We start from the raw sequence: 23,712 nt of genomic DNA, 5'->3' as shown, positions 1-23,712 counted from the left end.
ATTTGTTTCACACATACAAAGCACAGTCACAAAATAACATTTTATAAATAGAAAGCAAAGTAAATATTGATGTAGTAAGGATGAGGGTAAGTAAAAAGGGAGAAGAAGAGAATCCAATTCTCGGGTTACTTATGCCTCTGATCAAAAACTAGAGACTCTAAAAAAAAGATAAAATCATAAAAAGAGAACTTCTGAGCTAAAATAGAGTTTGTAAAATTACTTAGGAATAAATAATATAAAATATCCTAAAGTAGAAAATGAAGATAAAAATCTTGACTAGTTGGGTACAATCTTAATTTATTTAATGATATTTTCTGTGTACATTTCAAAGGAGATAATGAAAATTCGACCTGTCAACAGAATGTTGAGCTTCTTAATTCTGAGTTATTCAAGTGGATGTGGAAGTGAGAAAGTTTATCTCATTACAGAAGCCTCCTGTGCTCTTTTTAAAATTTGGCTATCCAATCTACATACCTTTTTTTGACATTCAGATTTAGTTGCATGCATAATTAACTGGTTGCTTGGCTTTTTGTTTGTTAATGATTACAGGACACAACAAGAGATGAAGGTAATGAGACTGAAGACTGCAGGATTAATAAATTAAGACGGACACGAAAGAAAGTCACTAAACCACACGTTTCTTCAACTGAAATAGAAGAAATGGACCTATCCATCTCAGAAGGTGTCTTAGCTACTATGATCCCTCGAAAGTCTGGGGTTTAAAACGAACTATATTTGGTCATCCTTTTCGTACAACATTTTCTTTTCTTCTTTCAGAAAAACGAAAAAGCAAAAGAATAGATTTTTTTTTTTTTTCTACACAGGCAACCTAACAGATGGCAAATATAAGATTAGCAGTGCCAGTTGCCATTGAGTCAATTCCGACTCATGGCAACCCATGTGTTGTAGAGTAGAATTGCTCCACAGAGTTTTCATGGGTGTGAACTTTTAGAAGCAGATCACCAGGTCTCTCTTCCGAGGTGTCTCTGGGTGGGGTTGAGCTGTCAACCTATCAGTTAGTAGCCAAGCACTTAACTGTTTACACCACCCACAGATACCATAAGAATACAATGTCAAAAACCAAACCAAACCCAGTGCCATCGAGTCGATTCAGATGCGTAGCGACCCCATAGGAGAGAGTAGAACTGCCCCATAGAGTTTCCAAGGAGCACCTGGTAGATTCGAAGTGCTGACCTTTTGGTTAGCGGCTGTAGCACTTAACCACTACACCACCAGGGTTTCCAAGAATACAGTGTAAGTATGTGTAAAAATAACTCAATAACTCATCAAAAATATTCAAAATTTAAAGGGGCAGAACTTGGATGATAGTAGTAAAAAGAGAGAACAAAGCAGAAAGAAGGCATGAATAGGAAGAGGAGCACGTTTCTGCTCTGAGAACTAAAATGAGTACAAAGATCATTACTGAGGATTTGGGAGATCATGGTAAAGGTGTGGGATAAGTTTCCATACCACTTGTTAGAATTTCAACTAGACTGTCATAGACCTGAAACAGTGCTGAAGCTAGGTGTTAATCTGGACAATGGATTTACGCCTAAAAACACTGGTATACCAAGATGCAGGCAGCAGAAATAGTCACTGTGTGGTAATAACAAAAAGCCGAGTTTTATAGCTTTTATCATTGTTTTCAAATTCTCTACAATGAATCCCTTTATGGGCTGCAACCAGTGTGGCTCACTCCCACTGCCCCTTACTTGGTATTTTACTGCCTAGAAACACACTCTTAAGTATTCCTACCCATATCGTGTTAAAAGACAGTTGAAACAATGGCAACAGGTGTTAACATTTTTATTTTTATTTATTTATTTTTTTTCCTCTTCCTTATTACAGAGAGGATCGGAAAGCAAATGCTGTGTAACAAATTGGGAGATGCAAGCCAACCAGTTGTGGGACCCGGCTCTGCTGAGTCTGATCAGCCTCCTGATGACAGGAATTCCAAGGAGCAGGTGATGGTGATAAAGCCATCTCTCCCTAAAGTATCAGTCAGTACTTCTGGCAGCGAATTTCACCTGAACTCTAGCCATACTGGTAAGGACCGTAAGGACTCTGAAACCAACTGGCATTTGGTTCTGGCCACTAACCCCAAATTTGTTATCATGAGATAATGCCCTGTTTGTTGAAGAATGCTAGACTAGGAGTTACAACATTTACAACAATTTATACACCTATCATTTATAAAGTGCTTTTCAGTTTCTTTACCCACTGGGCTGCTCATCAGGAAAACAGAGGTGTTGCAGTGGATAACCCCTCAAGTCTTTTTGGTGGTGAAATTAGTGTTATTCTAAGTTCTTGGCTTATTGGTAGTGATATAACTATTTTGGTACACGAGTGTATTGGTTAACATTTTCTTTGATGCAAGTGATAGAAACTAGTTAAAAAGAGGTATTTATTGGCTCATAGAATCCATGATGAAAGAGTTGAACAAACCAGTTTTGGAAAGATAGAAATGCAGCAAGGCCTAAGGAACCGTGGTGTTGCAATGGGTAAGCTGCTAACCAGAAGGTTGGCCGTTCGCCCTCCCCACCCCCAGAAAAGACCTCTGATTTGCTCCCATAAATCTTTATAGCCTAGCAAACCCTATGGGGCAGTTCTATTCTGTCCTATAAGGTTACCATGAGTCAGAATCCACTCGCAACAAAGAACAATTGGAGACTGGGAAGTGAATACTGTCAAGATTCCATTTGTATTAGTTTTCTACAGTTTTCTTAACAAATTACCACATATTTAGTGCTTAAATCAACACAAATTTATCATTTAATAGTTCTGCATGTCAGAAATCCGGATTGGCTTGGCTGGTTTCTCTGCTCTAGGCTTTACAAGGCTGAAATCAAGATATTGGCAGGCTGAGCTCTTATCTGGATACTCTAGGTAAGAATTAGCTTCCAAGTTGATTCATGCTGATGGCAGAATCCATTCCCTTTGGTTGTAGGAGTAAGGTTTCCACTTCCTTATTGCTTGTTAGCAGGGGCTGCCCTTAGCTCCTAGAGGACTGTCTTTAGCCCCTTATCTTAGAGCTAGCAAGGGCTCCAATCCTTCTCATATTTGCAATCTCTCTGAATTCCCCTTCTGCTACATCTCTTTTGTCTCTGTAAAAAAACAAAAACAAAAAAACCCATTGCCATGGAGTCGATTCCGACTCATAGCGACCCGGAAGGACAGAGTAGAACTGCCCCATAGTTTCCAAAGACCACCTAATGGATTCGAACTGCCAACCTTTTGGTTAGCAGCCATAGCTCTTAACCACTACACCACCAGGGTTTCCATTTTGCCTTCAGGCAGAGTAAATTCTCAGCTTTTAAGTGCTCACCTGGATAATCCAGGATAATCTCTTTATTTTAAGGTCTATTACAGAAGCCCTGGTGTCACAGTGGTTAAGAGCTCAGGATGCTAACCAAAAGGTCTGCAGCTCAAATCCACCAGCTGCTCCTGGGAAATCCTGTGGGGCAGTTCTACTCTGTCCTACAGAGTTGCTATGAATCAGAGTAGACTCCAGGGCACACAGCAACAACCTTAATTGCATTTGCAAAGCCCCTTTTGACATATAATTTAACATATTAACAGGCTCCAAGGATTAGGGGAGGGGCCCTGGTAGTGCAGTGGTTAAGCGCTCGGATGTGTCCAACACTGCCAGGTTCGAACACAACATCTGCTCCTCAGGAGGAAGATGGGGCAGTCTGCTTCCTAAAGATTTACAGCCTTGGAAACTCTATGGAGCAGTTCTGCTTTGTCCTACAGGGTCACTATGAATTGGAACTGACAATGGGGTTGGTTTGGTTTTGGGATTAGGATGTGGGCATCTTTGGGGGCCCATTTGTCCTACTGTACCACTTCTCATCTCTGCATTTCTCTTTCTCTGCTTTGGATTCCTGGATTTCTCCATGAGGTGAAGAACATGAGCACTGACAACACTAAGCACCTGGGGCTATCTATACAAATGCCCTCAGGGCCAAGCAGATAATACAAATGAGTGAGGTGGGCTGAGTGGAAGAAAATAAGGAGTGGTGTTAGTGCTGTTGTGAGAAACAAGAGCAGGGGTTGACAATCTATAGTCCATGGACCAAATCTGGGTCTGCTGGACTGGATTTGCAGATAAAGTTTTCTGTATTGTCTGCTTTCATGCTACAATGGCAGAGTTGAGAAGATGTGACAGAGACCACATGGCCCACAAAGTAGTAAATAGTTACTATCTGACTGTTAATAGAAAAAAAAAATTGTAAACTCATGAACTAGAGGATACATGCCCCATCCAATGTTACTCCAGGCAATGGTTACTATGGAGAAATATCAACCCAAAGTTGAACAGATCAACTACAACTAGGCATGTGGAACCATTATCGAATCATCCTGGTTAGTTGAGCAGCTTTCTGTTTTGCCCAGGGTTCAATTTACAGGCCCTAAGTACATAAACCACCACTACCAGTCTGTGAGTTTGTCACAGTGTGGTGGCTTGCATATGGCTATGATGCTGGAAGCTATGACACTGGTATTTCAAATACCAGCAAGGTCACCTATGGTGGATAGGTTTCAGTGGAGCTTTCAGACTAAGACAGACTAGGAAGAAAGGCCTGACAGTCTATTTCTCAAAATCAGCCAATGAAAAGCTTATGGACCACAACAGAACATTGTCCGACTTGCTTGCTTTGGGAGCATCATCAAGAGGGATCAATTGCTGGAGAAGGACATCATGTTTGGTGAAGCAGAGGGCCAGTGAGGGTGAGAGAGACCCTTGGTGAAATGGATTGGCACAATAGCCACAATGATGGACTCAAACATACTGGCACTGTAAGGATGATGCAGGACTGAGCAGTGCTTTGCTCTGTTGTACATAAGGTTTCCATGAGTTGGAGCTGATTCCACGGCAGCTAACAGCAACAAGCACCAAAAAGTTTACAACCCCAAACAAAACACCAATATGTAATTTAAAAATAAATATAAAAATCACCTACCAAAATAGTTGTAAAAAAATTTTCAAGGTAGTTATTTTCTCCTCGGTGATAACCACTTTGAGGCTTTCAAAAATATTTTTTGTTTCCAAAGAAAAGCTCCTTTTATAACTTTGTATTGTTTTTGATTTTGTCCCTGCTTTCCATACAGTTATTCTGCCACCAGGGATTTCCAACACTGCCTGGGCTAACATGATGTGGTCAGAGGGTGGGGTCATGTCTGCACCAACAGGGCAGCTCTCATAGTAGCCATGTGGATGCAGGAGGGCAGGCCCTTGGAAAGGAGAATAGCGGGTCCTCCCAGGTGTGTGATAAGCTGAAAGTATTATACAGTATACTCTCAAATGCACTTTTCCCTTTTTTAACTGGTATTTCTGAAAGCCCAACTGCCTACTTCAATCTACCTTTTGTAAGTGACCACAGTTTGTTCTCTATAACTGAAATATTTCCTCATTGTCACGGAACATGGACACTTCCCCAAGATCTTCCAGCTGCTATAGAGCTTTGGGAGTTTTGTTTTTTTTTTTTTTTTACGTTTTCTTATTTTTTTTCCTAAGCACTCACAGCAGTAAAACTTCCTCTGTGTTATAGATTGAATTGTGTCCCCCAAAATATGTGTTGTAAATCCTCACCTCTATGCCTGTGGTTATAATCCCATTTGGGAATGGGTTATCTTTGTTATGTTATTTATATGGGATTAATGTAGGGTGTATCTTGAGTCAATTCCTTTTGAGATATAAAAGAGATTAAACAAGAAAGCTAGCAAGCTCAGATGGGGGAAGATTGATGCCAAGTCATATGGAGATCTCCAAGGAACCAGGAAACAAGCTGAAGAGACAAGGACCGTCCCCAAGAGCTGACAGAGAAAGAAAGACTTCCCCTAGAGTTGGCTCCCTGGATTTGGACTTCTAGCCTCTTACTGCATTGGCCAAATCTGCTGCAAAAGACCTCTCTAAAGCATCAAAGAGCAAACATGTCAGTTGGAGGAATAAGGTGCACCTGACTTGAGCCATGGCATTTTCAATCACCTCATATGCAGGTGAAAACTGGACAGTGAAGAAGGAAAACTGAAGATTTGACACCTTTGAATTATGGCATTGGTGAAAATATTGAATATACCATGGGATGCCAGAACGAACAAATTGGTCTTGGAAGAAGTACAGCCAGAATGCCTCTTGGAAACAAGGATGGCGAGACTTTGTTTCAAGTACTTTGGATATGTTATCAGAAGGGATCAGTCCCTGGAGAAGGACATCATGCTTGGCAAAGTAGAAGGTCAGCAAAAGAAAGGAAGACCCTCAAGGAGATGGATTGACACAGTGGCTGCAACAATGGGCTCAATCATAACGATTGTGAGAATGGCACAGGACCAGACAGTGTTACATTCTGTTGTACATAGGGTCACTGTGAGTCAGAATCAACTCAACAGCACCTAACAATAACAAGACTCCTAAAATAAATTTCTGTTTGTTAAAGCCACCCACTTGTGGTATTTCTGTTACAGCAGCATGAGATAACTAAGACACTCTATAAAACCACATTGATTTAATTTATTAGCCCTCTGAAGGGATGGGAAAGAAGGACACCTCCCATAAACTGCATTGTAAGAAAAACAAATGAGCCCCTGAACTGGCAATTATCTGCCTGCTATTCATCACGTGCAACTGGGAAGGGCTGACCACAAGGTTTAATTGTAACTAACAAGTATGATTTATTTGAAGAAAAGGAATTCGGACAAGAATGAGGCAAGACTAGTTGATGTCTCAAAAAATGAAATTAGATTGGCTAGGGTTCTCATAGTTGGTGAAATAATTGTATTTTTAAATGAAAAATTGATACTTAAAAGGATATATGCCAAAATATGTGATGCCAATTTTTTACTTGTTAGTCATACAAGGTCAAATCATACAGGATGTATTCATTCACTCATTCACACACTCACTAATTCAAAAGCACATTTATTGAGTGCCTATGGTATGCCTGCACTGCTACAGGTACTGAGGATACAGTCACAAGTAAAGCCAAGCCCCTGCTCTTATGGAGTTGACATCCTAGTGGCAGGCAGGAGTCAATAAACACACAATTAGACAGCATGGAAGGTGGTGAAAAGGGCTCTGAAGAAAATGGAACCAGGATGATAATACACACTATTCGATCATAGTGCAACATGGTGATCTTAAGGTGAATCAGGGGTTGCAACTCCACATTGTGACCAGATTTTGTACAATTCATAGTCCAGGTGATTAGGTTTATTTTTTTCATCACTTTCCACCATGTGAAATAAGCACATCTTAGTATTTGGTTCCATGCTTATCTATAGTTCCTCCACTCAATAGAACATAATCTCCAGGTAGATAGGCGCTTCTCTGACAGCTTCCTAAATATATGCCCAGTGTGAATAGTGTGTGGTGATGAAAAAAATGTCTTGAATGGATGGATATTTTTCTTATTTTAAAATAAATATGTATTTGCTATAGGAAGTTTAGAAGATGTGGATAAGCAAAAGAACTAATAAGATACCTATGATCCTATTACTGGCGAACCAACAAAATTACCTTATTTCACAGGAGATGCCTTTTGATCTTTTTTTTTTTAGTATCATTTATATATTTATGGCTTGTATATAATTGCCTGGAGCCCTGGTGGCACAGTGGTAAACCATTCGGCTCCTAACCAAAAGGTAGGCAGTTCGAATCCACCTGTGATCCTTGGAAACCCTATGGGGCAGCTCTACTCTGTCCTAGAGGGTCCCTATGAGTTGGAATCAATTCGACAGCAATGAGTTTTTTCAGGTATATAATTGCCTAGTGTGTTTAGAGTACTGATTATCTGAAAATTTCAGTATTTTAAAATGCCTATAAATTTTATTTTATTTAAGGAGCATTATTCACCTTGAGCACAACACCCAGTATTTTAGAATGAGTTGGGAACGCAGCAACTGCTAATTTAGCATGAAACATTGTAATTGCTGCAGCTTAATTGTGTTAAATGGGAGGTGGTTATAAAGAATTAGGGGTCTCAGAGTAGCCAAATGACAGGGCAATATCTCTAATGTATTTGCATAGGTGGAACTAATCATTTGTTTTCCTCATGTTTCCAGTACTTAAAGCCTACTTAATCTATGTTTTTAACTGTCAATCTTTATGCTTATTTTGAAAGCTTAATTATATCTTGAAAACAGATTCTCAGGTATCATTTAAAAATTATAGCTGCTCAATGTCAGAGCGATGTGACAGGTTGATGGGTACTCAGATGCAGACTTTTTCATGTTACCACTTACCAGGGTTAGACTAATTGTGCTCACTTTATGAATTTAAGTAGCACTTATATGGTGCTGACTGTCTGCCAGAAACTATTAAATAATGTGTTCAAGCCTCATAACAATCCTGTAAAGTAGGTAATATTTTATTGATGAGAAAGCCGAGGCACAGACAGTATAACAAACTTGCCAAGGCAAAGGCAGGATTGGAAGTGAGACAGATGGGCCCCAATGTTTGTGCTGAACCACTATATTCTGTGCCTCTCCTGAAAGTTCTGACAGTAGCAAACACCTGTGTAGTGTGTACTGTGTGCCAAACTCCTCTCTATGCTTTAGAAATATGAATTCACTTTGTGGTAATGAACCACCTGCCAGGAGTCCAGCTGTCTGGATTCTAGTTTCAATTTTGGCAGTGAATTGACAGCATGACTTGGGGTACTTCATTGTGCCTCTACGAGACTCAAGCTAATGAGTTGGTTGGATTAGATGATTTATCTCCAAGGTCTCTTCTAGCTCGAAAATTTTATAATTTTTAGGTTGTTTCTTAAAAGTCTTGAAAAGATATTTCCTTCATGTTTCCAATTTTAAATTTTAGTATGTAGTCTCAATTTTTCCTCTCACTCCCATTCTTGAAAAACACTTTTGTTTGCTTATTTAAATCTATTTTAAAATTCACAGACAGATGTAGATTTCTTAGGTTCAGATCTCCTTATAAAGAAATAAAGCCCTTTTGGCCAAAAAAAAAAAAAAAAAAGGACAGAAAATAAACAAAAATGGACAACTAATTTTGCCTTCAGTTATATATAAAAAAGAAAAAAACCAAACCCAGTGCTGTGGAGTCGATTCCGGCTCATAATCTGGGCATTACCAGTTAGTTTAATAAATCCAAAATTTTTTCAATGATAGTCATCCATACGGAGACTTCTATGGTGCCAATTTTTGGGTTATTATGGTGCCAATGCTATTCAGTTATATCAATAAATTCTAATTTCTATAAGAAAAGTGTTTTCAGTATCTATGTATGATATTGTTAGAAACTTACACAAATAATGTTAACTTCCAGCTAAACGTAAGTGATAATCTCCTTAGGTTATTTAGAGACAATGTTCTTGGGGAGATGGTAAAGGCTATGTAAGAAAGGGTAAGATCTCCAACTCTAAGGCAATGACGTGGTGAATATATGATACTTCTATCAGTAAGCATAATTAGAGGCAATGAATAGAGGCTAATTGACTACTTTTAACTTCCTCTTGGGAGTCCCTGGGTGGCACAAATGTTTAAGGCACCTGGCTGGTAACCTGGATGTTGGCAGTTCAAGTCCACTCAGAGGTGTCTCGAAAGAGAGCCCTGGTGATCTACTTCTGAAAAATCAGTCCTTAAAAACCCTACAGAACCCGGTTCTATACTGACACATATGGGGTCACCATGAGTCAGAACTGACTTGACAACAACTGTTTTGTTTTTTTTTTTTTCCTTAACCTCTTCTTGCTTCTCAATTCATCATGATCCAGTGACTTAGAACCATTCTTTATTTTACAGATCACACCAGGGACAGCACTCAATTCCCCACCCTATCTCAACTCTCCTCTAGGATGAAGCACATTAAACAAGAGATGACCACAGATCACCTCCAGTTTGTACGTTTTGAAGCAACAGACCTGCATGGTGTGTCCAGGTCTAAGAGCATCCCGGCTCATTTTTTTCAAGTGAGTTTTACAAGCTGAATTATGATAGAATGTAATTTCATGACCATTACCAAGCAAATGGTCCTTATCATTCTTTCTTATTTTCTTGTAATCTACACAGCAATTCAAGCTGAAAACCAATAATTTTTTTTGTTTCTTTCCTTGTCCCATGCCAAATACGTTATTGCTCCCCGAGGAGCCAAACACATACTCTCAGCTCCCAAACAGCAATTCCTTTACCCGACAGAAATACAAAACTAATTAAGACTGGTAATTTTAGTCCTTCTGCCTTGAATAATTTCCCTCCACAAAATTATCTTTTCTCCCTTACTGCCATTATGAAGATTATATTTTATTTGACATGAGAAAATTACAAGAGAAGACCCAAGAGCAAATATAAAAGGAAAAAAAAAAAAAAGGTTAAATAGAAAGAATTTGCTAGATAAAAAGCATATTTCTTTTTCAGCTAACTCTGAAAAGACAAGACTCTATTGTTGTTGGATGACTTAATGAACAATATTAAGCTTTTGAAAATAGTGATTTTGAGAAATATTGTATTTCTGGATATGTTTAGGTGTTTCTGAGGTGTTTTTTTGTTTGTTTATATGGTGTTTATTTTAATGACTGATTTGTTGTGTTATTTCTTAAATTCTATCAAACTATCTAGGAAGTCACATCAGTCAGCATTATATAAGAAAATTAAGCATCTTCTAATTTAACTTTTTTTTTAGTGTGTTCTGCTTTAGCACTTTAATATAAATTTGCAATTTTTTTCATTTGCTTTATGTTGGTAAAATCTGTGCATCTTCAAAACACTTTTTAAAGAATATCAACAGGTTCAAATTTGGTTTAAGAAATTCTTTGGACCTGCTTACAGATATTGTTTCCTCTCTATCTAGGCAAGAAAGGAATTGGCTTATTTTTATAATGAAATGCGAAATTTTGCTGTGAACATATCAAAATATAATTCACTCAAATCTCTTCCAATCAGTAAGAAAATATAATGAGTATTTTAGGCGTTTGCCAGAGATCTCAATATAAAACTTTTTGCTTAGTTTTTGTCAAGTGCTAATAATTTATTCTATTAATAGCATCATTAACAACCTGTGATACGCAGATGATATAACCTTGCTTGCTGAAACAGAAGATGACTTGAAACACTTATTGATGAAGATCAAAGACCACAATCTTCAGTATGAATTACACCTCAACATAAAAAAAAAAAAAAAAAAACAGTCCTCACAGCTGGACCAATAAGCAACATCCTGATAAATGGAGGAAAGACTGAAGTTGTCAAGGATTTCATTTGACTTGAATCAACAATCAAGGCCCATGGAAGCAGCAGTCAAGAAATCAAATGATGCATCGCATCAGGAAAATCTGCTGCAAAAGACCTAACAACAATAGCATCAAAAGGAGCTCTGGTGGTACAGTGGTTAAAGTACTCAGCTAACTGAAAGATTGGCAGTTTGAACCCACCAAGCTGCTCTGCGAGAGAAATATGTGGCAGCCTGCTTCAGTAAAGATTTACAGCCCTTGCTTATGTACAACCAAAAATCTCATGGGATTTGGTTTCTTGATTTGGAGGTTTAGGGTCATGGTTTCATGGGCCATATCAGTTAATTGGCTGATTAACATGTTTACTGCTTCTGTTCTACCTCCCATTTCAATATGTAGTGCCCGGGGTCTTAAGAGCTTGCAAGTGGCCATGCAAGCACAGCAATTGGTCTGTATTCACCTGAAACAACAGAGGGAGAAGGAGAGTCAAGAAAAGAAAGAGGGTATGGAATGTGTGGCTGATTGCCTCCATGAACAACTGCCTTCATTGCCATGAGGCCAAAAGAACTGGATGGTGCCCAACTACAATTACTGAAGATTTTGATCAAAGATTCCATAGAAGAATCATGATCAAAAGGGAGAAAACATAGAATAGAATTTAAGCTTCTCATGGACTCCATGAAGTTTGGACAAACCTTTGAAACTACTGCCCTGAGATGATCTTTCAACCTTATATGAAAAATATTCCTTGAAGTCTTCTTAAAACTGAACAATAGTTAGTTTAGCTTAACTAGTAAAAAATGTCTGCCTTGAGCATTATGCTCTTTTAAGAACTGTCTATATGGGATCAAATTGACAACAGCAACTCGAAAGATTAGATAGGAACCTTAGGGGGCAGTGAGCTTATGTCAATGCGAGAGGAATAACTCAGAAAAGGAGGATGAGAATGGTTTTTACACAGCTTGGGAATGTAATCAATGTCACTAAATTGTACATGTGGAAACTGTTGAATTAGTGTATATTTTGATGTGTATATTCTCAACAACAACAACAAATAAAATTTAAAAATAAAATACCTCAAAAAAAAAAAATAGAAAGAAAAAGTTTACAGTCTTGGAAACCCTATGGGGCAGTTCCACAATGTCCTATAGGGTCACTATGAGTCAGAATCAACTCGATGGCAGTAGGTTAATAACATCAAAAAGCTACATATTTAAAACATTGATCCAGTTCTCCAGTTAAACTCCTTTACAAAAACGTACTTTAATATGCTCCCTACATTTACTAAGGATCAATATAAGTTGACAGAAGGAGTCAATTTCTGCTTGCTTTTTTTTTTCTTTGTTGCATCAGATTGCTGTTGAAAATATTTCCCACTATCTTGTTCAAAGAATCACCTATAAATACCTTTTTTTTTTTTAGTTTAATGCATTTGGGAAAAAGTTTTTCATAATAAGAATTTTAATGTAACCCATCATGCTTCCTCTCAATTGCTCTATTGATTCTTAGCCTCAGTTTTGTAGTAGAACTCACTTTCTCATTGTTTCCTCATTGTTATTTTATTCCCTGCTGTTATTTTACTCCTATTTAACGATCACAGAGTATCTATATGTAATTTAATAAAACATTTAAAATTCACTTTGGAAGTCATGAAGGTATACATAGAAATGTGTATCTATATCATGAATATTGGCAATTTAAGATTACATAATTTATTTTAGAAAATTTATTGTGAATAGACATTAAAAATAGGTTCATCTGTGCAAACCAATCTAAACAATGTGAGTATATATACACACATGGACACATACACGCAATTCTGTATGAAAAATTCATTAAACAAAGAATAGAGTCAATAATTTGAGTTTGCCTATGGCTTAAAAAACAAAACCAAACCCAGTGCCGTCGAGCCAATTCTGACTCATAGCGACCCTATAGGACAGAGTAGAACTGCCCCATAAGTTTCCAAGGAGCGCCTGGTGGATTTTAACTGCCGACCTTTCAGTTAGCAGCTGTAGCACTTAACCACTACACCACCAGGGTTTCCAGATGGAAACTTCACTTTATGAAACAAAATTTTTTTCTACTTGTGGACAATAAAATATCAATTTGAAAACTAATAAGTCAGACCATGGAGGGTTATAAGAGATAATGTAATCTACTTTCTTAATTTATAGATGAGGAAACTGAGGCCCAGAAAACTTAAGACAAGCTTCCTCAGAGTTTTGCAGGCAGTTAGTGTCAAAGCTGGACATCAATCCCTTACTCCTCCCTTTCAGTTCAGGGCTGTTTTTACTGCGTCTACTGTCTCCAGCTCAGCTTTAATATTTCTCTTTATTTCTTCAGTTGATCTAGGTGTTCTTTTGTTTCTATTTAAAATACATCTATCACAACTTTTACCGATTCAACTTTTAATTAGGTGTTCTTTCTTGCTAAAATAAATTAAAAAAAAAATACTGATTTTTAAAAAACAGATCATCTACTAGGAACAGAGGAAAAGAGTGTCATATAATTGGAAAAGACCAAATAAAAACCCATGATAATGAGGATGGTGCTTCATCTTTTTATAGAACTTACTATGTGCCTGGCACTGTGCTAAATACCTTACAAACGTGTGCATATTCAGACCTTATGATCAGCTTATACTGTACCTGTTCTATCAAAAGACTGACTTTTATTTAAATTATATGTAGATTAAGTGGGTTCGTTCCATCTTGGATCTATTCAAAACAAGATATACTACTATAGAACTCAAAACTAATTCTTGAGTTGTTGCAAAACACAATCTTTACTGTGGTCCAGACTTCTGTTGTCATAGAGATTTGAGCTATTCAGCCAGAATTTTTATTGAGTCCACAGCAATTTATATTGGAGGGTAAAGTTATTCGAGTGCTTTAGGTCTATAAACACAACTTTAGGTAACAATTCATTATCATAAATAAGATTTTATATATTTGTCAAAACTAACAAGTAGATTGAATTCAGACTGTGAAAAAAAAAAAAAAAACCAAGATTAAAGAATATTACAGTGTTAAAAAAAAAAAAGAGTACCCAGAGAAATGTGGATTAACTAGCTTGAAGTGTAAAGTGTGACTTTACACTATATTCAAATTCATGAAGGACTATTAGAGTGAAATGGAACCCAGCTGTTCCCTGCTATTCACAACCAAATGAATACACAGATTTAAATTACAGGAACTCTTACAAGTCTTATGAATAAAACACAATGTCCCTCATTTTAGATACATATGGTACTAACATACATAATTTCAAACTAAAAAAATGACAGGTAGGAAAATAACTATTTCTTACAGTGAAAATTTAAATTAAAAGATTTTTATAATAAAGTAAGATCTCACAGTTGAAGTTTATATATACAGATCCTTGAGTGAGTTGAAAAATGTAGACACTGAATAGTGCTTGACTTGCTCACTTGTATTACTGGTAATCGTAGGCTTGAATCAGCTAAGTCAAACTGGCAATTGAAAATGAAAGTTGAGATTGTGGAGAGTGAAAGAGATGGTGGCTCATGAGCAAAGTCAAGAGAGTGGACCGGTAGATTACCTCTTATAGAATGGCCCCACTTTGGTAGCTATGTTCTCTTCGGGATTTTGAGGTAACACTCTAAAATTTATCAAACATACAATCAAGATACATTGATAATTACTAATGATTGGAATGCAAAAATTGGAAACAAAGAAGGGTCAGTAGCTGGAAAATAGGGCCTTGGTGATAGAAATGATACCAGAGATCTCATGAAAGAATTTTGTAAGATCAATGACCTATTGTTTGGAAATATCTTTTTTTAACAACATAAAAGGCAAATATACACATGGACCTCGCTGGATGGAATAACAGGAATCGAACGGAGTACATATGATAGAAAGAGATGATGGAGAAGCTCAATATCACCAATCAGAACAAGGCCAGGGGCCAACTGCAGAACAGACCATCAGTTGCTCAGATGCAAGTTCAATATGAAGCTGAAGAAAATTAAAACAAATCCATGAGAGCCAAAGTATGACCTTAAGTATGTCCCACTTGAATTTAGAGACCATCTCAAGAGTAGATTTGATGCATTGAACACTAATGACCAAAGACCAGACAAGTTGTGGGATGACATCAAGGACATCATACATGAAAAAAGCGAAAGGTCATTAAAAATACAGAAAAAAAGAAAAGATCAAAAGGAACATCAGAAGAGACTCTGAAACTTGAGTGTAAAGTAGTTAAAGGAAATGGAAGAAATGAAGTAAGAGTTGAACAGAAGATTTCATAGGGCAGCTCAAGAAGACAAAGTAAAGTATTATAATGAAATGTGCAAAGACCTGGAATTAGAAAACCAAAAGGGAAGAACATGCTCGGCATTTCTAAAGCTGAAAAAACAGATAAAAAATCCAAGACTTGAGTTGCAATATTAAGGGATTCTATGGGCAAAACAATGAATGACACAGGAAGCATCAAAAAAAGATGGAAGGAATGCACAGAGTCACTGTACCAAAAAGAATTGGTGGATGTTCAACCATTTCAGGAAGTAGCGTGTGATCAAGAACCGATGGTACTGAAGGAAGAAGTTCAAGCTACTCTGAAGGCATTGGTGAAAAACAAGTTGCCAGGAATTGACAGAATACCAGTTGAGATGTTTCAACAAATAGATGCAACTCTGAAAGTGCTCACTTGTCTATGCCGAGAAATTTGGAAGACAGCCACCTGGCCAACTGACTGGAAGAGATCCATATTTGTGCCCATTCCAAAGAAAGGTGATCCAAGAGAATGTGGAGATTATCGAACAATATCATTAATATCACGTACAAGTAAAATTTTGCTGAAGATCATTCAAAAGTGGTTGCAGTAGTACACTGCAGGGAACTTGCAGAAATTCAAGCCAGATTCAGAAGAGGACATGGAACGAGGGATATCACTGCTGATGTCAGGTGGATCTTGGCTAAAAGCAGAGGATATCAGAAAGATGTTTACCTGTGTTTTTTTGACTAGGCAAAGGTATTCAACTGTGTGGATCATAAAAAATTATGGATAACATCGTGAAGGATGGGAAATCCAGAACACATAATTGTGATCATAAGGAACCTGTTCTTAGACGAAGAGACAGTCATTTGAACAGGACAAGAAGATAAAGCATGGTTTAAAAACAGGAAGGGTGTACGTCAGGGTTGTATCCTTTCATCATACTTATTCAAATCTGTATGCTCAGCAAATAATCTGAGAAGTGGGACTGTATGAAGAAAAACAGAACATCAGGATTAGAGGAAGACTCATCGACATCTTCCTGGGATACACAGATGCTTGCTACAAGTGAAGAAGATTTGAAGCACTTACTGATGAAGATCAAAGACTACATTCTTCAGTATGGATTACACCTCAACATAAAGAAAACAAAAATCCCCACAACTGGACCAATAAGCAACATCATGATAAACGGAGAAAAGATTGAAGTTGTTAAGAATTTCATTTTACTTGTATCTACAATCAATGTCCATGGAAGCATCAGTCAAGAAATCAATTTGCATTAAGCAAATCTGCTGCAAAAGACCTCTTTAAAATGTTAAAAAGCAAAGATGTCATTTTGAGGACCAAAGTGTGCTTGCCTGACTCAAGCCGTATTTTCGATGGCCTCATATGTGTGCAAAATCTGGACAATAAATAAGGAAGACCAAAGAAGAATTGATGCCTTTGAATTGTGGTGTTGGTGAAGAATATTGACTATACCATGGACTGCCAGAAGAATGAACAAATTGGTCTTGGAAGAACTACAGCCAGAATGCTCCTAAGAAGCAGTGATGGTGAGACTTCATCTCATATACTTTGGACACGTTATCAGGAGGTACCAGTCCCTGGAGAAGGACATCATACTTGGCAAAGTAGAGGGTTAGCAAAAAAAGGGAAGGCCCTCAGCGAGATGGATTGTCACAGTGGTGCAATGATGGGCTCAAGAATAACAATTGTGAGAATGGCGCAACAATGGGCAGTGTTTCCTTCTGTTGTACACAGGGTTGCTATGAGTTGAAATTGACTAGGTGGCACCTAACAATAAGAACAATAAAAACTCAGGCTTGTAGAACGTTTGGATGTTTTATTAACTTCATGATGCTCGCTGACATCATGGGAAACAAACTTTATAGTCAAGGCTTTTTCCCCACCCATCAACCACCTTCAACACATGAAGCCTTGTTGATAGTACTATTACACAATGTCTAGAATTTGTTTTATAGGTCTGTTCAACTTTATAGCCTCATCACTTTTATGCTTCCGGCACATAGCAAAAGTTAAATAAATGAACAAATTCACTGAACCCTAGAGGTATATGGCTAGAAAGTGCTTTAGCAATCATCTTGTTCTAACAGTTTTGTTTTACAGAAATGGAAGCCGAGGCAAATAGACTGCTAGCAACTTGCCCAACTCCACACAATTAAGTAATGAAAGAGCCAGGACTAGAAGTCAGGTTTGCTTTCACCCAGTTCATGGGTAAAGCTATAATTTTGGAGATATAGGTCCACGTTTGCAGGCAGGATTTCTGGGTCTCTGAGACAGTGAGGTAGTTAATTCTTAAGCGGCCTGTAAAAGCGAATGAAGAGAAGACTGTCACTGTCAGCTGCTGTGATTCTTCTGGTGTTAGGACAACTGTCCTGGGTACCATAGGACTGACCACAGTTGGCTCTCTGAGAAGATTGAGAGTTCTTTACTGAAGACTTTTGAGAGTCTGTTAACTACTGGGATTACAATGGGATAACCCAAAATAATGCCTTACTTGAAATGTCAGCATCTATGCCATCAAAAAGTGTTCTAAAGAGTATATTTGGTTATGATAGTTTGAAATAATTTGACAAGGCTTTATTTTTGTCTTTTGATATAAAGAGATTTTCTTTATTATCACACCTTTTTTATGAATATTTTTGGCTCTCAGAGCATGTAAAACCTTTAAGATTAGAAATGTTAAGAGTTGTTTATAAAAATACCTTTGGGGAGTTTGATTTAAAAATATTAAAAAATTTATCTGATAACAAGTAGTGTTAACCAACAGATGTTAAACACTCATTCCCTACATCCACCTATTAGAAAAACTCTTTTCAATGCTTTTGTTTGTTTTCACGTTTCAAAACCAAATTACTGTATCCTTTTCTTGTTTAGGAAAAAGTGATCCATGGAGTTTATATGCCCAGAGGTTATCTTGAATTGATGCCAAACCTTAAAGACAATGAAGTGAATCACATAAGAGCAACATGTTTTAATAGCGACATAGTCCTGATGCCAGAGTTATCAACCTTTAGAGTTTTGCCATGGGCCGAGAGAACTGCAAGAGTGATATGTGATACATTCACTGTGACCGGAGATCCTCTGTTGACTTCTCCAAGGTACATTGCAAAGAGGCAGCTGAGCCACTTGCAGGGCTCTGGTTTTTCCCTGTGCTCTGCCTTCATCTATGATTTCTGCATTTTTGGTGTGCCAGAAATTATCAACTCGAAGACCATATCTTTTCCTGTTTCGCCGTTACTCAATAATCATGAGCAACCCTTTATGCACGAACTCATTGATGGCTTGTATCAAATTGGAGCCAATGTTGAGAGCTTTTCCTCCTACTCCAGGCCTGGTCACATGGAAATCTGTTTTCTGCCAGAATTTGGCATCAGTGCAGCTGATAATGCATTTACCCTAAGAACAGGTGTCAAAGAATTGGGAAGGAAATATAATTACATCACCAGTTTTTTCATTGAGACTGGATTCTGCAATTCGGGAATTTTGTCTCATAGTCTTTGGGATGTCAGTGAAAAGCAAAATGTATTCTGCAGCAGTTCTGGAGTTGAAGAGCTTACAATGACTGGGAAAAAATGGTTGGCCGGACTCTTGAAGCACTCTGCGGCTCTCAGCTGCCTGATGGCACCTGCAGTTAGCTGCCGAAAGCGTTATTCCAAGGACAGAAGAGACCTGAGGGAGAGTGTGCCTACAACATGGGGATACAATGATAACAGCTGTGCTTTCAATATCAAGTGTCACGGTGAGAAAGGCACCCGGATTGAAAATAAACTAGGCTCAGCGACAGCAAACCCTTACCTGGTGCTGGCTGCTACTATTGCTGCAGGCTTGGACGGACTTCAAAGCAGCGATGGTGTCTTGGCTGAGCCCGATGACAGCACGGACTTCTACCAGTTTAAACCTTCTGAGATTCCTTTGAAACTGGCAGATGCCCTTGTGGCGCTAGAGGAAGATCAATGTCTGAGACAGGCTCTAGGAGAAACTTTTATTCGATATTTTGTTGCTATGAAGAAATATGAGTTGGAAAACGAAGAAACTTACGCTGAGAGAAATAAATTCTTAGAGTACTTTATTTAGAATAAATCTCTTAACTGTTCCTTCAGAGGTGTGATTATTACTCGAGTAGCTGATCTTCCAGAAAGAAAAGATTGAACTAAAAAAAAGAAAGAAAAAAAAACCCCTACAAATATTGTCACTTTTTTAAATCCCCATGGAATATTTGATAGAAACAAACAATAAAGTTGTGATGAAGCTGTAGTATGCAAACTTACCAGATCTTGTCAGGCTGTCATCATTTCCTGTGTTTTTTGTATGTTGACCAAGACAGGAATATTCAGTGTTCTCAGGCAGTAATTACATTCACACATTAAAAAAAAAAAAAAAAAAAAAAGACTTAAACATTAGAAAGAAAAATTTAAATGACTAAAAAATAAGAAGAAATAATTTCAATTTTATACATAGGTTGAGACAAAAATACTTACTAATATAATCTCACCAACCAAGACATAAGGAGGCCTGGTGGCACAGTGATTAAATACTTGGCTGGTAACTAAAAGGTTGGCAGTTCAAACTCACCAGCTACTCTGGGACAAAGAGGTGGCAGTCTGTTTCCATAAAGCTTTATAGCTTTGGAAACCACATGGGGCATTTCTACTCTGTCCTATAGGGTCACTATGAGTCGGAAAGGACTTGATGGCCATGGGTTTGGATTCTTTTTTTTTTTTTTGGAATCAACATATTGAGGATTCAGTTTGAAAGCATCATTGTGATCTTTCCAATTATTTCCAAAGTTAAATAATTTGCATAAATGTCATGATATGAGTCAGCAGAAGTTTTCACACATGTCCCTTCTCTTTTTTTTCACCCTTCTCCACTAAAAACCAAAACCAAACCCATTGCCATCGAGTCGATCCTGACTCAGCAACCCTATAAGACAGAGTAGAATTGGTGGATTCGAATTGCCAACCTTTTGGTTAACAGCTGTATCTCTTAACCACTACGCCACCTAGGAGCTTCAAAGCTATAATATCTCCATGAAACAAACCCACAAGGAATAGAATTAGGGCTGGGAACAATGAGGTCAGATATTTGAAAGTAGCTGTTGTAGCCAGTGTTGCTGTTGCAGAAATATCACAAGTGGGTAACTTTAAAAAACAGAAATTTATTTTCTCACAGTTTAGAAGGCTAGAAGTCTGAATTTGGGGTGCCGAATATAGGGGAAGGCTTGTTGGCTCTGGGGGAAGATCCTTGACCCTTTCACCTTCTGTAGCCCCAGCACTCCTTGGTTTCTTGGCGATCTTCACACAGCATCTATCTTCCTCAGTATGTGCTCAATTCTGTCTAACCTGCTCTTTGCATAAATCAAAAGTGATTAAGTTTAGGACCATTTTAGTTATCCAGTGCTTGCTATAATGGAAATACTACACATGAGTGGCTTTAATAAACAGAAATTTATTTTCTCACAGTTTAGGAGTCTAGCAAGTCCGAATTCAGGGTGCCAGCTCTAGAGGAAGTCTTTCTCTCTCTTTTGGGTCTGGGGGAAGGTTCTTGTCTCTTTTCAACATCTGTGGGACCAGCATCCCTTGGAGATCTCCATGTGTCTTGGCACAAATCTTCCCCATAGTCTAGGAGCTTCTTAGCAGAGGGACCGTGGGTCTAAATGATGCGCTCTGCTCCTGGCTCTTTTTTCTTGTTAGTAGTAAGTCTCCCTGCCCCCCTGATTGCTTCTCTCTTTTATATCTTAAAAGAGAGTCGCTCAAGAAACAACCTAATCCTGTAGATTGTGTCCTAGCTCATTAAAATAACTGCCTCTAATCCTGCCTCATTAACATCATAGAGGTTACAATTTACAACGCATAGGATAATCACAACAGGTCACAAAATGGAGGGCAATCACGCACTACTGGGAATCAGCGCCTAGCCAAGTTGGTGCATATTTTTGGGAGACAAAATTCAATCCATAACCGGACACGTGCTGCACTGATAAAAAAACACTGATATGGCCTCATTAATATAGCAAAGAAAACCCTATTCCCAAACAGGATTACATCCAAAGGTATTGGTGTTAGAATTTAAACACATATGGGGGACGGGGGCGGTCACAATTCAATCCATAAACATAGCCAAAGTCTTTCTTTAAACAATGCCTCATACAGAAGCCCAGTGTATAAAATATAGACAGCATGGGGTATGTGTGTGGTGGGGGATGGAATTTGCTTGCTTCGCTCTATCACTTGTTGCCTAAGACATCACTTTGAAACTTCCATTGCTCTACGGAGTGTGACAACAACTGCCTAGCTAACCAGGGCTATGTTTACAGCTTAAATTTGTATTTAAATTACAGATTTTCTGGTCCACAGAGGCTGGTATCTCCCCAAAGAATATTAAAGGTTACAGGTTTTTTTTTTTTTTTGTTTGAATGAGATAATACTGCAACTATCACTAAAGAGTAGCTTCCTTTGGGAAGAAGCCCAAAATCTACTTACCAGCAAATTAAAACACTATTCTACTTAGGATCAAACAGGAGATTTTATGTTCAATTAAAACTGACTGTGGTCTCAATTAGATAGGGAACACACAAGCAGAGGGTTGGAATTTGGCTCAGATCCTTCTATTAAAATTCTTAGTACTCAGTAGCTTTAATAGTGAATGTAGATCTGTCCTTTACTAGTTGCTCCTCTCTTCTGTCCTCAGAGAATTGTGTTTTGAAACATCAGAATAAGTTCTTGGGCGGATTAAGAGAGAGAGTGAAAGTACTCGAGAGAGAGAAAGGCAAAGGAATCTGCAAGAGCTCCAAGAACGAAATCCCATACATTATTACACCATGGGAGGGCTATGGAAGAACCCTGTGGCAGCTTGCTAGTTGTCTGCCGATATTCATTCTCCCCTTGGTCCTCACTAACAGAACCTCAAAGTGTTCCTGGGAACACACCATACAAAACTTGACATTGCTGAACTCCACTGTGGCTGAATAAGTTCATGTTATTAGGTTCAGACCAAGGAGATATTAGTAGAAGTGTTCTGTGGAAGCTTCTAGGATATTTCCCTAACACTAATGCTCTGCTCCCTGCCCTTTCCCTTTTTTAATTCCTTTGCTTTCCTGCTGGCTAGGCTGCAGATAATGGGTCTAGTGTTCTGCCCTTGGGAATGGAGATGCCCTTGGAAATAGAAGCCACACAACGTGGAGTAACAGGTGGAAGCTTTGTTTTGTGGAGCACAGCTTGACTGCCTACATCTAGGTTTTCACCTGAGGGAGAGAGGGAGAGAAAGGAAGCAAGAGTGAGAGAGAAAACTTCTATCTCCTTTTAAGTCACCAAAACTAAAAAACCAAACCCTGTGCCATTGAGTTGATTCCGACTCATAGCGACCCTATAGGACAGGGTAGAACTGCCCCATAGAGTTTCTAAGAAGCGCCTGGTGGATTCAAACTGCCAACCCTTTGGTTAGCAGCCATAGCACTTAACCACTACGCCACCAGGGTTTCCTTTTAAGTCACAGTGACCAGGTTTTCCTTAAGTGCAGCAAAACTTGATCTTTAATGGTATAGACTCACTTTCTTTCAAGTTTATTTGTGTGAACATGAGGGTACGTGTGTATGTTTAGGGCATTTGAGTAGTTTGGGAATGAGAGAATAAAGATGTAAGAAAAAATGAAACTACTCTCTCAATTTGTCCATGTCTAGAGAGGGGAATCTCAGTAAGAGTAATCCAAACACACACACAATTGCATTGTCTCTCATCCTAATGAAGATATATACCAAAACCAAACCCATTACTGTCAAGTCAATTCTGACTCATAGTGACCCTATAGGACAGAGTAGAACTGCCCCATAAGGCTTCCAAAACTATAACCTTTACAGAAGCAGGTTGCAACATTTTTCTTCCACAGAGCAGCTGGTGGATTTGAACCATCAACCTTTCAGTTAGCAGCCAAGCATTTAATCACTGCGCCACCAGGACTTCTTCATAATTCATGGACCTTCACGAAACATGTTTAGTGCTTTGGCTGTAAAAACCCTGCTAAACGTCTAGATGGCACCAGTTTTTTTTTTTTTAATCAGAGTATTTGTGGCTTTTTGTCCTTTCACTTTATTAACATAACTTAAAAAAAACAATACGCAAGATACCTGTGGGAGGGAATTATATAATTGCGAGTATTACTTACAATGTTGCACAGTAGTGAAATGACAGAAAATATTCAGCAATATGTTACAGATCAGTTTAAAACATAAATTAGTATGGCAATCTCCATGAAGATTTCA

General features: G+C 38.1%; 1 protein-coding gene across 1 annotated transcript; it reads left to right on the top strand.

Annotated features, from left to right (window-relative positions):
* Nucleotides 1-80: 80 nt before the first annotated feature.
* Nucleotides 81-19,529, top strand: LGSN (lengsin, lens protein with glutamine synthetase domain). The gene is made up of 5 exons (XM_049873704.1): nucleotides 81-86; nucleotides 550-682; nucleotides 1,849-2,046; nucleotides 9,760-9,926; nucleotides 18,330-19,529. The coding sequence occupies exons 1-5, from the start codon at nucleotides 81-83 to the stop codon at nucleotides 19,527-19,529; spliced, it is 1,704 nt and encodes a 567-aa protein (XP_049729661.1).
* Nucleotides 19,530-23,712: the final 4,183 nt, after the last annotated feature.

Source organism: Elephas maximus, chromosome 1, assembly GCF_024166365.1.
Source record: "Elephas maximus indicus isolate mEleMax1 chromosome 1, mEleMax1 primary haplotype, whole genome shotgun sequence".
Classification (NCBI taxonomy): Eukaryota; Metazoa; Chordata; class Mammalia; order Proboscidea; family Elephantidae; genus Elephas; species Elephas maximus.
The sequence above is the reverse complement of the archived record's forward strand: the minus strand, read 5'-3'. Positions and strand labels throughout refer to the sequence as shown.